This window comes from Berghia stephanieae, chromosome 12 (assembly GCF_034508935.2).
Source record: "Berghia stephanieae isolate SIO BIC M18660-M18661 chromosome 12, UCSD_Bste_1.3, whole genome shotgun sequence".
Lineage (NCBI taxonomy): Eukaryota > Metazoa > Mollusca > Gastropoda > Nudibranchia > Aeolidiidae > Berghia > Berghia stephanieae.
In genome coordinates, this window is record NC_088371.1 from 32,711,381 (window position 1) to 32,726,712 (window position 15,332).

The window sequence follows — 15,332 nt, forward strand, 5'->3', positions numbered from 1 at the left end:
CATTTTTTATAATAATCCTCTATTCTTATCTTTTAAATGCTATTGATAATGTGTAAGAGTAAATGGTATGATGCGTTTTGCATGCCATGTCTATTGAGGGCCTACAGTTATATTGTGTATAGGACAGGTGCTATATAAAATAATTGCCCAATGATTTATATTATTGTTATTTATTATTATTGTTATTTATTATTATTATTATTATTATTATTATTATTATTATTATTATTATTATTATTAGTATTAATATTATTATTATTATTATTAATATTATTATTATTATTATTATTATTATTATTATTATTATTATTATTATTATTATTATTATTATTAGAAGTAGTAGTAGTAGTATTAATATTATTATTATCATTATTATTATTATTATTTATTATTATTAGTAGTAGTATTAGTATTATTATTATTATTATTATTATTATTATTATTATTATTATTATTATTATTATTATTATTATTATTATTATTATTATTATTATTAATAATAATAATAATGATAATGTTGTTGTTGTTGTTGTTATTATTAATTTCCACTTGTAACTGTCTGTATTTTATGGACGTTCTGACCGCAATGTGATAATCAGATATTAATGTTAGAATATCGAAGATCAAAGTGGCTTCCATTCAGTTTTCCCCTTTAAAATAATAAAAGAAAAATCCATGATTGAATATGATGTTGAATGTATAGAAACTGGGATAAACTCCGACTTCACGGGCCTTATGGCTGTTAGTCACTGTTACTGTTATGACAACGAAGGACTTACCTTTCTTGACTTAACTGGGTGGGATTCCTGACCTCCCATAGTGGGCAAGGAGGTTCTTGCTGTGTCTTCTATCCCCCTATGTCTATTTTCCAACATGCTTTCTGTCTTTGTCCTGGCCCTGGCCGGATACCCTGGCTGGGAGGGTAACAGTCAAATGTATAGTTAGTTTTGGGAGATGATATTTTTTCCTTGTAAATCATCTCTCTGTTATGCACTGTATTATGTTTTCTTTTATGTATTATATATGATTTGTAAACATTTGAGTGTATTCCTCTTAGTAGGGACCTGTGCTTGTGTCTGGGTGAGACTTTTAGGTGATCTCAAACTAACTACTTTGATAGTGTGCTCTTGGAATCTACACCTATTTCTTATTTGAACCAATTCCCATTTGTCTTACCTTTTTTAGATTTTTTAATTGTAATTCTAGAACGTTTTACTATCCCATTTTCTTTTTACTGACGCTGATATGACCTTAATGTGTTGCAAGCGCCGTAAAACCTTAAAAACAAACAATGTTAGAATATCGAAGATCAAAGTGGCTTCCATTCAGTTTTCCCCTTTAAAATGATAAAAGAAAAATCCGTGATTGAATATGATGTTGAATGTATAGAAACGGGGATAAACTCCGACTTCACGGGCCTTATGACTGTTACTATTATGACAACGAAGGACTTGCCTTTCTTGACTTAACTGGGTGGGATTCCTGACCTCCCATAGTGGGCAAGGAGGTACTTGCTTTGTCTTCTGTCCCCTTGTATATGTTTTCCATTTGCTTCCTGAGGTAGCTCGAGATTTTTAGTGGGTTCTTTGCTAGGATTCAAGACAGTCAGTCAGCGATTAATTGTTTACAACTAAACCGTCTTTATTAATAAAACAAGGGACATAATTCATGTATCAAATTTCCAAACAGTATCGTAATAGTTATTTCCCTTGAAAGGGGTCAGTTATAAATGTTACCTACTACATGTATTACTTTATTACATCCCTCCCTCCTGGTAACTAATATCATAACAATTAAAACATTAACAAATATAACATAGCTTAGCAGCATCTGGTGTAAGCTGAATATTCAACATAAAATTAATCGAATATTTAATTATAATAAAACAGTGGACGATGATAGACATTGAAATGATTTGCGCCATATGATTATACAACCAACAATTCAGTCAGTTACAAATCTAATTTTGTGGGAGCCTTTATTGCTCTATTTGACCTTCTTAGTAGTGGTTGCTGAGTGGGTGAAGCAACATTCTGGCCTTCTGACATCAATGGCCCAGGTGAACAAGGTAATCTCATGCTTATTATTGTTATTCTTGGTGTCTATTGGGTCATTCACTTCAACTCTCACTGGCTGAGGAGTTTGAACATGTGTGCATCTATCTGATTGTGTAACGGGTCCACAATCATTATCAGCCAATTTTCTTCCTTTTTACTGGCGCTGATATGACCTTAATATGTTGCAAGCGCTGTAAAACCCTTAAACACAAGCAAACAATTTCTTGACTTAAACCTCTTGGTTACTTGTGGACCATAAGGGGCCTGCAACAGTACTCTTCTATCTGAAACAGTTTTTAAAGGTCTTCCTTATCCGTGCCCAGGTTTGTCCGGCTGCCTTCAACTCGGTCTCAATGCTTCGTCGCCATGTTCGCTTTGGTCGACCAACTCTCCTCTTTGTTTTTGTTTTTTGTTTGTTTCTTTTTTAAAGTGTTTTACGGCGCTTGCAACACATTAAGGTTTTTTCAGCGCCAGTAAAAAGGAAGAAAATTGGATAGTAAAAAGTTCTAGAATTACAATTAAAGCATCCAAGAAAAAGTAAGACAAAGGGGAACTGGGAACAAATAGGGATCGGATGTAGATTCCAAGAGCATACCATCAATGTACTTTGAGATCACCAATAAGTCTCATCTGGACCCCCACTAAGAGGAATACACTCAGATGCTTACATCATAAATTAAAAATAACAAATATAATAATACATAACAGATAGATGATTCACAAGGAAAAATATATATCCCAAAACAATAACTATGCATTTGACTGTTTCCCTCCAAGCCAGGACTCGGGCCAGGGCCAGGACAAAACCAAGTAATCTCATTCCAAGACAAAGACAGAATACAAGTTGGAAAAACAGATATACGAGGATAGAAGACACAGTATGTATCTCCCTGCCCACTATAAGGGGGTCAGGAACCCCACCCAGAACTCTCCTCTTTCCTTGCGGGTTCCAGCCCAAAGCCTGCCGGGTGATGTTGCTTGCAGGCTTCCTGAGAGCATAGCCAATCCAGCCCCATTTCATTTTCTTTATTTTTGTTTCAATAGGTGACTGGTTCGGTTTTTGGAGCAGTTCTTCATTTGTGATGAGGACTACCTTTTATTTGTAGTCGCCTTTGGTTATCAGACATGCAAATAAGAGAACTTAGTGGGTGGAGTCTTTGACCATCCTCCCATGGTGGGCATGAGTCACACTGTGACTTCTATCCCCTAGGGGTATATCTGTTTTCAGAGTTGCTTTCTGTCTTTATCTTAGAATGGGATAACTTTGTTTTGTCCTGACCCTGGCCGTAGTCCTTGACTGGGAGGGAAACAAGTGTATAGTTATAGTTCTGGGAGATGGTATTTTTCAACATGCTTTCTCTCTTTGTCTTGGAATGAGATTGTTTGTTTGTTTTTAGGGGTTTTATGGCGCTTGCAACACATTTAGGTCATATCAGCGCCAGTAAAAAGGGAGAATATAGGATCGTAAAAAGTTCTAGAATTAAAATTAAAACACACAAGAAAATGTAAGACAAAGGGGAATGGTACAAATAGAGAATAGGTGTAGATTCCAAGAGCATACTATCATTGTGCATAGTTTGGGATCACCTAAAAGTCTCATCCAGACACGAGCACATGACCCCACTAAGAGGAATACTCTCAAATGTTTACATTATAAATTCAAAACATCAAATAAAATAATACATAACAGAGATGATTTACAAGGGAAAAAATCTCATCTCCCAAAACTATAACTATACATTCGACTGTTTCCCTCCCAGCCAAGAAATCTCATTCCAAGACAGACAGAAAGCAATTGGAAAACAGATACAAGCGCTGATATGACCTAAATGTATGTGTTTTAAGCGCCGTAAAACCCATAAAAACAAAAAACAAACACAAATTTTCCTGTCAACTGTGACAGTGCATGACATAATCAGTCGGAAAGTGAAAATATTGGATTTGCATTCTCCCCCCCCCCCCCCCCCACCCATTTTCTGAAAGGATATGCTCCCCAGAGCATTTTTATCTTTATTTGAAGTAAATCGGGTGAATTTTCATGAAGTTATGGACAAATGTTTGGGAAAGGTATCCAGCAACTTTTATCAAATTTCATTTTTTTAGAAACTTGACTAGCTGTAAAAAATATTTAAAAGTGAAATCAAGCTTTGATATTTCCCGAAGATGTACAAAAAGGGTTGATTTAAAAATTTGTGACGAGAACTCATTTTGGATTTTAAAAATTGACTTTCTAACTAAACTTGGCATTATCTCAGTTCAAACCTTATGTTTTGTTTTGTTTGTTTTTAAGGGTTTTAAGGCGTTTGCAACACATTAAGGTCATATCAGCGCCAGTAAAAAGGAAGAAAATGGGATAGTAAAAAGTTCTAGAATTACAATAAAGCATCCAAGAAAAGGGAAGACAAAGGGGAATTGGTTCAAATAAGAAACAGGTGTAGATTCCAAAAGCACTCTATCAAAGTACTTAGTTTGAGATCACTAAAAGTCTCATCCAGACACAAGCACAGGTCCCCGCTAAGAGGAACACACTCAAATGTTTTACAAATCATATATAATATAAAGAAAGCATAATACAGTACATAACAGAGAGATGATTTACAATGAAATAAAATATCATCTTCCAAAACTAACTACCATTCGACTGCTTCCCTCTCAGCCGGGGCATCTGGCCAGGACCAGGACAAAACCAAGTAATCTCATTCCAAGACAAAGACAGAGAGCATGTTGGAAAACAGATATAAGGGGATAAAAGACACGGTATGTACCTCCCTGCCCACTATGGGAGGTCAGGAACCCCACCCAGTCAAACCATCCTACTGATTATTGAGCTTTTATATAGCGCAATATCCACTAAACGTGCTCAAAGGGGTCCCTGGCCAACAGCAACATTTAACATGTAGGACGGGACATGACGCCTGTTAGGCGATATTATTACAATTTGTTCGGACAAAGACAACGCTGTTGACGGTCGGGTACTCATTTTACACCGGAGTACGTAGAGAGAATTTGAGTAAAGAGTCTTCTCCAAGGACTAAATTACGCGCCCAGCGAGGCTCGAACCCAGGACCTTCCGATCTGAAAGCGAGCTCATTCCACAAGACCACATAGCTGCACAATGTCATTGACTGTAACAAATTATGTTTAAATATGCGACTTTCCATAATACGACAGTTTAACAATCACACCCATGGAGTTGCGGGTGGTTGGATGGGAGCATCACCCTTGAATCATATACCTATGATGTTCGCATGGGTGTACGATCCGATAGTGATGTCGTTTCTTCTTCTCTTTACTAGCTTATCCTGCTTCTTTGGTTTGTGATTGTATTTTTGACAGGGGATATTTTTTTTTTCTGTAAATCTTCTGCCTGTTTGTTCTTGGTTATTTATAATTTAGCTTATGATATCTTTAGGTTATGATTTTGATTTACATTTGTACTATTTTTGTTAGATTGCTTGTTTTTTTGTTTCAGCGGTCTCTCATATAACCTCAATTGTGTTGGAAGAGACCTAAAGCAACAAACAAACAAACATCCGGTTTTACCACAATAATTTTTTTTAAGATCCACTATTTTGGTGTCCGTTATAATATAATAATTACACCCTTTGGTGTTATAAAGTATAAAATCTTAATGGGAAATTACATGGGTGAGATAATTGGAGAGGTATAATGTTTACATCCTTTGATGTTATAAAGTATAAATCTTAATGGGTGAGATCATTGGAGAGGTATAATATTTTCTCCCTTTGATATTGTGAAATATAAATCTTAATGAGATATACCGGGGTGAGATAATTGGAGAGGTATAATATTTTCACCCTTTGGTGTTGTAAAGTATAAATCTTAACGAGATATACCGTGGGTGAGATCATTGTAATGTATAATAAAAAATATTCTTTAACTCTTGCGTTTGAAATTTCAACGTCGTTTTCATTGCGCACTCCCAAGATTGCGCTGCGGTTTTAGGTACTTGTTCGAAACTCTAAACGTAGAAATTCAAGAATAAAATAATTTATTATGTAGTTCTAGTCGTATAAACATCACATTGAAGATTGCTGCGCATTGTTCCCATCAGCTAATGCTGCAGATAGCCAATCACTTTCATCGTTTCCGGTGACGTAAGCAAGGTTTGGGTACCCAGCACTACCACTGATCCTGACGTTGTTTTCATTGTCGTAAGGGTTGTTGTCATTATTGGAGGTTTCTTGAGGTGTTCTGTCAGGAAAATCTACACGGACGTCTTCTGAAGATGTTGGTGATGACGTTGGAGAATCTGCAAGAACTGGAGCAGGAGATGTGTCGTTACTGACACCGTCTGCTTGGAGCAGTTGAGTTGGTGTAGCAGGTGTTTCCCCGAACGGTTGGTTGACCGTGTTGATCTCATCTGCATGCATGTAAGGGGCGGTCGGGGTTGTTCAAACATCCGGTTTTACCACAATAATCTTTTTTAAGATCCACTATTTTGGTGTCCGTTATAATATAATAATTACACCCTTTGGTGTTATAAAGTATAAAATCTTAATGGGAAATTACATGGGTGAGATAATTGGAGATGTATAATGTTTACATCCTTTGATGTTATAAAGTATAAATCTTAATGATATATACCGTGGGTAAGATCATTGGAGAGGTATAATATTTTCTCCCTTTGATATTGTGAAATATAAATCTTAATGAGATATACCGGGGTGAGATCATTGGAGAGGTATATTATTTTCACCCTTTGGTGTTGTAAAGTATAAATCTTAACGAGATATACCGTGGGTGAGATCATTGTAATGTATAATAAAAAATATTCTTTAACTCTTGCGTTTGAAATTTCAACGTCGTTTTCATTGCGCACTCCCAAGATTGCGCTGCGGTTTTAGGTACTTGTTCGAAACTCTAAACGTAGAAATTCAAGAATAAAATAATTTATTATGTAGTTCTAGTCGTATAAACATCACATTGAAGATTGCTGCGCATTGTTCCCATCAGCTAATGCTGCAGATAGCCAATCACTTTCATCGTTTCCGGTGACGTAAGCAAGGTTTGGGTACCCAGCACTACCACTGATCCTGACGTTGTTTTCATTGTCGTAAGGGTTGTTGTCATTATTGGAGGTTTCTTGAGGTGTTCTGTCAGGAAAATCTACACGGACGTCTTCTGAAGATGTTGGTGATGACGTTGGAGCATCTGCAAGAACTGGAGCAGGAGATGTGTCGTTACTGACACCGTCTGCTTGGAGCAGTTGAGTTGGTGTAGCAGGTGTTTCCCCGAACGGTTGGTTGACCGTGTTGATCTCATCTGCATGCATGTAAGGGGCGGTCGGGGTTGTTGGTGTAAGACGTGCTGATCTAGCCATGGTCGACGTGGAACTGAAATCAATTGCGATTGAAAATAATAGTACTATGTTAATTTAACTCACTCAACTCTACCACCGACTATATCCTTGTTACTTTTACCCCATGCATATTTATTACATTTTTCTGAGACAAATTATAGGTGTACTATCAAAGCTAATGTTTTAATTTTTTTACATGTCAAGGGTAGTTGAGTAAAACTATCTATGCACATGTTCATTTTTGATACATTTTTCCAATTTTGAAAAGTAGCATGTAGGATTGAGTGAGTTAATTCAATAATCGATTTGAATACTGTACTAAAATGAACATTCTTCTTCTTGAGCATATACTGTACATGTATGCAGCGCAATACGCAATACTTGACATGCTCAATGTGCTTTAAAAGAGTTCATCTGTCAACAACAGCTCATAAAGTAAAGGACAATACTGTTAATGGGCGGCTACTCATTTTTACTCCTGAGTTTGGTGAGAGGTTTTGAGTGAGTATCTTTTCTCAGAACCCAACTTTGAGCTGCACAGAGTGGTACTCGAAGGAGCGTCAGGCCTCAATATATGTTCCTTGTTAGTCTGTAATCCCCTTGGCAACAATGGAGCGATAACAGTTTGGGTTATCAGACCTCTAAATTAAGTACATGTTGATTTGAGTGTATTTTCATTACACCTTATGAGACCACAATAGTAACTACCCAGAACCAGGATCTCTACATATCAGAAATTTCTGGATTCAGATGAGGCCGAATTAATCCCTGAAGAACTAAGAAATATTGCAGTGCCCTCCGTACTAAAGTCAAAACAAGATCTTGACAGCCTCAAAACTCTTGCCCAGGACCGTGACCAATGGAAGCAATTAACAACATGGATGGAGAGAGCAGATATACTTATCGATCATGACTGAATCACACAATTCTCAGCAAGCGTCATTCGGACTGCGAGGCTTACTACTATATTATAGCAGTTTGTGGTACCTATCAGACTTGTAAATTAAGTACATGTTGATTTGAGGGTATTTTTATTACACCTATGAGTCCACAGCGATTCAAGTTATCCGACTTTTAAAATAAAATAAAAATTTATTCTCTATTGTCTTCTGGTACTTTTCTACTCACTCATATCTTGTTGTTACCAACATAAGTGCCTGCTCCACTCACTTTTCTGAATTAAAAATTCACCCCATATACCGGAGCATACTCAATGTCTCAATCGTTTCTATGTTATATGTTTGTGTTGAGAATATTGGCTATTAAGCTTAACTGCTGGTCAAAAATAACTTCGCGATGGTTGTGCGCGAGCGAGCCTGCGATCTCCAAGAAGTGGGTGAGAGAGGGCTCTAGAAATATGACTTGGGTTTGAAACGAATATTTTTTGTGTTCGTGGATAGCTCACACGGTAGAGCCACGCTCTCACCTGCCAGGCGGAGTTGTCGTACCAATAAGGTCGCAGGTTCAAACCCCACCACCGCCGCGAAAAAAAAATATTCTCTATTGTCTTCTGGCACTTTTCTACTCACTCATATCTTGTTGTTACCGACTTTTAAAATAAATACACGTTGATTTGAGGGTATTTTCATTACAATATGAGACCACAGCAATTTGTGTTATAAGACTTATAAATAAGGACAGGTTCACCAAGATCATCATCATTGTCTTTTTCCCCATGGGTCATGGTATAGGTCACAGACAAACAAGTTTCCATACCTCTCTGTCTCGAGCTAACTTTTTTTTTTAAATCTCGTTCCATGTCTTATCGCTTTTCTGTATTATATCAGCTTCTTTAACTCTTCTCCATCTTCCCCGTGGACTTCTCCTTGATGTTCTGCCCTGTGGGTTTCAGTCCAATACTTTCTTTGTAATTCGAAGCTGCTTGTTTTGGCGAAGATATGTTGATTTGAAGGTATTTTCATTACAACTATGAGACCACAGCAATTCGTGTTATCAAATTGAACATCTCGGTGGGGTTCCTGACCTCCATAGGGGGCAGGGAGTCACTTGCTGTGTCTTCTATCCCTCTATAGCTGTTTTCCAACATGCTTTTTGTCTTTGTCTTGTAATGAGATTACTTGGTTTTGTCCAGGCCCTGGTCGGATACCATTGCTGGGAGGGAAACAGTCAAATGTATAGTTAGAGTTTTGATAGATTATATTTTTTGTCTTGGGATCCTGTGCTCGTGTCTAGATGAGACTTTTAGGTGATCTCAAACTATGCACAATGATAGTATGCTATTGGAATCTACATCTTTTCCCTATTAGTACCATTCCTCTTAATCTTATTTTTGTAGGGTGCTTTAATTGTAATTCTACAACTTTTATACCATCCCATTTTCTTCCTTTTTACTGGCGCTGATATGACCTTAATGTGTTGCAAGCGCCGTAAAACCCTTAAAAACAAAATCAAACAGATTTGAAAATGAATACACGTAGGTTTGACAGTGTTTCCATTATAAATACGAGATCATAACAAATTAAATTATCAGACCTGTGTATAAATATACATTGACGTTAAAAACAGTCTTTCAGAGCCATTAGGCCCATGGAGCCGGAGTTTATCTCGGTTTATATAGCGTGAATCGGACAATAGCAATTGCGTGCTACCCTTTGGATACTTTCTGCCAGATCTAACAGACCCAGCTACTCAAAATCACTGATGGGTGGACAGACGGATCAGACAAAAATCTCGACTGCACCCCGGATCGATCTTGGTCGCTTTGCATGCGAAGAGAGTGCTCTACCAACTGAGCTATTGTGACCCCTCCCCCCCCCCCCCCCCCAATACATAGACTTAAACAAACCTGTATGGATTGGAGGATCCAGAACGAGGCGGCTCATTCTCAAACGTCACCTTTTTTGATACCATCTTCCCATGGCGAGACAATTTACCGCCATCGGACAGCGCCGATGCTGGCAAGACAGGTCGTTGCCGACCGTTTGTCTCAGAAGGGTGGCTCTGGGTGTTTCTGGAGCTTGACCCGCCTGAAGAAGGTTTGGTCAAGTTTCTAACGGGTGTCTCGATTAACAAGGACGCCACAAAGGCCATGCCATAGGATAACAAGAATGTTGCCAGATATCTCTCAATCTGAAAATAAAGATTATTATTTCCTTTCAACTAACCGTTGTCCGAGAAAAAAAATAACTAGATACATCTTTAAACAATGGACCTCGGATACAACGAGGTAAGCGGGACTAAATGTCATTTTTTGTTATATCCAATGTCTTGCATGTATATTTGCAGGTCTGATAACCCAACTCAAGTTGTGCGCTTGTTTTAACATCGTTGTAATGGACAATAATATTTTGCGTTGGGTTGACAGTATTTCCATTACAACAATGAGACCATGACAATTTGGGTTATCAAACCTGTAAAGATGTACAAGTCGTTTGATACCTTTACCTGTTGGTGATATAAGTTCATGTAAGTTGTTATTACCGATTGTTGTTGTTGCTTTTAAATATTTTTTATTATCTTTATTCTTTATTATTTTGGAATATTCCTTATGTTTTTTTGGGTTTTTAAAAATATTGTTTTTTTGTTTTGTTTTGTTTTTTTTTGTTGTTTTTTTTTCCGTTGTAATTTTTTAAGTTTGTTTTTTTTTATTTGGGGGGGGGGGTGTATTGTTGTTGATGTTGTTGTTGATGTTGTTGTTGATGATGATGATGATGATGATGATGATGATGATGATGATGATGATGATGATGGTGATGATGATGATGTTTTTCTGAGGCGGGGTTTACCACAAACTCCTTGGTGAAATAAGCCAAAGCCCGCCGGTTGTTGTTGAAGTAGTGAATGACCATGACGTGAAATAAATAGACTCCGTAGGTCAGACGAGATAGGGGGATCCAAGCAGTCCAGGACAGGATGGAGTTGATGACGCCTGGTGACGAATAGAGTTTTCAATTCAAAGCTTGATTTTTAGTCAATTGTCAATGGTGATGAATAGGATTTTCAAGTCGAAGGTTTATCTTTAGTCAATTATCAATGGTGATGAATAGGATTTTTAAGTCAAAGGTTTATCTTTAGTCAATTGTCAATGGTGATGAATAGGATTTTCAATTCAGAGCTTGATTTTTAGTCAATTGTCAATGGTGATGAATAGGATTTTCAAGTCGAAGGTTTATCTACGTGTATTCATTTTCAAATCTGTTTGATTTTGTTTTTAAGGGTTTTACGGCGCTTGCAACACATCTACTCACTTTAATTTTTTTATCCCCATTTATCTTCAGTCAATTGTCAATGGTGATGAATAGGATTTTCAAGTCGAAGGTTTATCTTTAGTCAATTGTCAATGGTAATGAATAGGATTTTCAAGTCGAAGGTTTATCTTTAGTCAATTGTCAATGGTGATGAATAGGATTTTCAAGTCGAAGGTTTATCTTTAGTCAATTGTCAATGGTGATGAAAAGGATTTTCAAGTCGAAGGTTTATCTTTAGTCAATTATCAATGGTGATGAATAGGATTTTTAAGTCAAAGGTTTATCTTTAATTGTCAATGGTGATGAATAGGATTTTCAATTCAGAGCTTGATTTTTAGTCAATTGTCAATGGTGATGAATAGGATTTTCAAGTCGAAGGTTTATCTACGTGTATTCATTTTCAAATCTGTTTGATTTTGTTTTTAAGGGTTTTACGGCGCTTGCAACACATCTACTCACTTTATTTTTTTTATCCCCATTTATCTTTAGTCAATTGTCAATGGTGATGAATAGGATTTTCAAGTCGAAGGTTTATCTTAGTCAATTGTCAATGTATGAATAGGATTTCAAGTCGAAGGTTTATCTTTAGTCAATTGTCAATGGTGATGAATAGGATTTTCAAGTCGAAGGTTTATCTTTAGTCAATTGTCAATGGTGATGAATAGGATTTTCAATTCAAAGCTAGATTTTAATCAATTGTCAATGGTGATGAATAGGATTTTCAATCAAAGGTTTATCTTTAGTCAATTGTCAATGGTGATGAATATGCTTTTCAATGTAAAGCTTGATTATTAGTCAATTGTCGATGGTGATGAATATGATTTTCAATCAAAGGTTTATTTTCAGTCAATTGTCAATGGTGATGAATAGTTATTTTCAAATCAACGCTTGGTTTTTAGTCAATTGTCAATGATGATGATTTTTTTTTTCAATTCAAAGGTTTATTTTTAGTAAATTGTCAATGGTGATGAAAAGGCTTTTCAATTCAAATGTTAATTTTAGTCCATTGTCAATATAAATCATACGAAGTTAGAATTTCTAATTAAAAACAAATCACATGAGCATTATATAGAGAAATATCCACTAAGTGTGCTCAACAGCAAAACTTAACATGTAGGACGAGACATGCCTGTGAGGGGATATTACAAATATTTAGGACATAGACAATGCTGCTAACAGCCAAGTACTCATTTTACACCTGAGTACGGTGAGAGAATGTGAGTTAGGAAACCCTTTCCGGGGAGTGTCTGGCCAAAATTGTATAAATGTGTTTTTTCAGAGTCTGTCAGTTTTGGCCTCAATAAAACAAGAATGTTGCCAGATATCTCTCAATCTGAAAATAATTATTATAAAACGTATATAATTTCACAGCTAACCTTCGTCCGAGACAAATGTTATCTTGATACAAGTTTAAACGTTTAACTCACTCAACCCTAGAGATTTTTGCTACTTTTCAAAATTGAAAAAAATAAAATTAAAAACATAGATAGTTTTATTCAACTACCATTAATATGCAAAAACTAAAAATAACATTATCTTTTATACTACGCCTATAATTTGTCTCATAAATAGGTAATAGATAGGCATGGTAACCCGGGTAAACTAAACTTTATCCAAGTTTCATATTCATGTTCATAAATTCATTTTTTACCACCTGAACCATCCCGGCATAATACCGTTTTGAGATGACGATTTATAAACATAAAGAAACTGGGCGAGGTTCCCCAACTCCTATAGTGGGCAGGTAGGTACTTGTTGTGTCTTCTACTTCTATCCCCATGCGTCTGTTTTCCAATTGCTTTCTGTCTTTGTCTTGGAATGAGATTACTTGGTTTTGTCCTGACTCTGGCCGTAGTCCTTGGCTGGGTGGGAAACAGTCGAATGTATTGTTATAGTTTTGGGAGATTATATTTTTTCCTTGTAATTCTTCTCTCTGTAATGTACTTTTATTTTTTCATTTTAAAGATATTATGATTTGATTATATATTTTTGATGATTTTTAAACATTTGAGTGTATTCCTCTTAGTGGGACATTATGCTGGTGTCTGGGTGAGAATTTTAGGTGATCTCAAACTAAGTACTTTGATGGTGTGCTCTTGGAATATACATCTGTTTCCTATTTGAACCAATTCCACTTTATCTTAACTTTTCTTGTGTGCTTTAATTGTAATTCTACAACGTTTTACTATCCCATTTTCTTCATTTTTACTGGCGCTGATCTGACCTCAATGTGTTGCAAGCGCCGTAAATCCCTTAAAAACACAAAAACAAAACACATAATATAAAGAAAGGTGACGAGGGGGGAAAACTATCCAGACCTCCATAGCCGTTAGAACATGCGAATATCATCCAGGCCACACATACAGCCCACAAAGGGCGGACAACTATCTCATAGGCGTTGGAGGCATCGGCGGACAATTCAGGGGAGATAAGTCCGTAGTCCTTGTAGTTGTCGTGAGTGACAAAAACTAGAATTATCCCCCCTCCTACAGCCAGTATCCATCCGAGGGCGAACTGTTGATAAAAATACAACAATATAGAAGTCAGTCCCTCAGAATCAAAAACCCAATCAATGGTAACGGATTTACTTGTAACCTTCGTCAACTCGTATAGGCTGGAGTCTTATCCAAAAGGTAGAAATTAATTGCGTTCGTCCGTCTCATAGTTAGCTGTGTCTTCTATCCCCCTGTATCTGTTTTCCAACATGCTCTCTGTCGTTGTCTTGGAATGAAATTATTTGGTTTTGTCCTGGCCCTGGCCGGATACCCTAGCTGGGAAGGAAACAGTCAAATGTATAGTTAGAGTTTTGGAGATATTTTTTGTCTCGTAAATCTATTATGCACTTTTATTTGTTATGTTTACATATTATATACGATTTTGTAAAAATTTGCGTGTATTCCTCTTTGTGGGGACCGCGTGCTTGTGTCTGGAAGAGACTTTTAGGTGATCTCAAACTAAGTACTTTGATAGTGTGCTCTTGGAATCTAAATCTGTTTCCTATTTGAACCAATTCCCTTTTGTCTAATCTTTTCTTGGGTGCTTCAACTGTAATTCTAGAACATTTTACTATCCAATTTCTTCCTTTTTACTGACCCTGATATAACCTTATTAATCTGTTGCTAGAGCTGAAAACCCCTTAAAAACAAACTAAAACATTGGATCGAATCTTGATTTCGAAAACTAATGGAATATTGTCTTGAAATCAAAGTTAATATTATGATGACTATATCGGTATTGTTCGATTCTAATTTGATATCGATATCTCTCGATTCCAATTTGATATTGATATCGTTCGATTCCAATTTGATATCGATATCGCTCGATTCGATTTTGATATCGGTATCGCTTGGTTCCATGTTGATATCGGTTTTGCTCGAATTCAAGTTGATATCGGTATCTATCGATTCCAAAGTGATATCATTATCTCTTGATCCAAGTTGATATCGGTATCGCTCTGATTCACTGCTGGGTGGACAGGGGGTCAGATTAAAATCTCGACGGCATCTGGGATCGATCAAATGTCGTATGGCGTCCAATGTTTTTTTGTTTGTTTTTTTGGGGGGGATAGTTTACCTTATTTAATTTGGCCTTGAACTTGGTCTTAAAGATGGCGTATCTCAGAATGAGTCCAATGGCGTAGGGACCACAACGGGCGTAGGGCTTGATGTAGATGTAGATGAAGTAGTCCAGACTATTCCTGGGGATAGAGATGGTGGTGGTGGTGGTGGTGGTGGTGGTAGTGAT

At 36.6% G+C, this 15,332-nt stretch overlaps 1 protein-coding gene across 1 annotated transcript in view; it reads right to left on the reverse strand.

Annotated features, from left to right (window-relative positions):
* Positions 1-6,954: 6,954 nt before the first annotated feature.
* LOC144957636 (uncharacterized) overlaps positions 6,955-15,332 on the reverse strand; it is a 33,411-nt gene continuing 25,033 nt past the window's right edge. The window contains exons 13-17 of the mRNA XM_078888981.1: positions 15,162-15,285; positions 13,907-14,102; positions 11,127-11,269; positions 10,187-10,470; positions 6,955-7,414 (exon numbers count right to left, since the gene is read on the reverse strand). Of these exons, the coding sequence (XP_078745107.1) occupies positions 7,000-7,414; positions 10,187-10,470; positions 11,127-11,269; positions 13,907-14,102; positions 15,162-15,285 (1,162 nt within the window). The 3' untranslated portion in view covers positions 6,955-6,999. The remainder of the gene's footprint in view (positions 7,415-10,186; positions 10,471-11,126; positions 11,270-13,906; positions 14,103-15,161; positions 15,286-15,332) is intronic.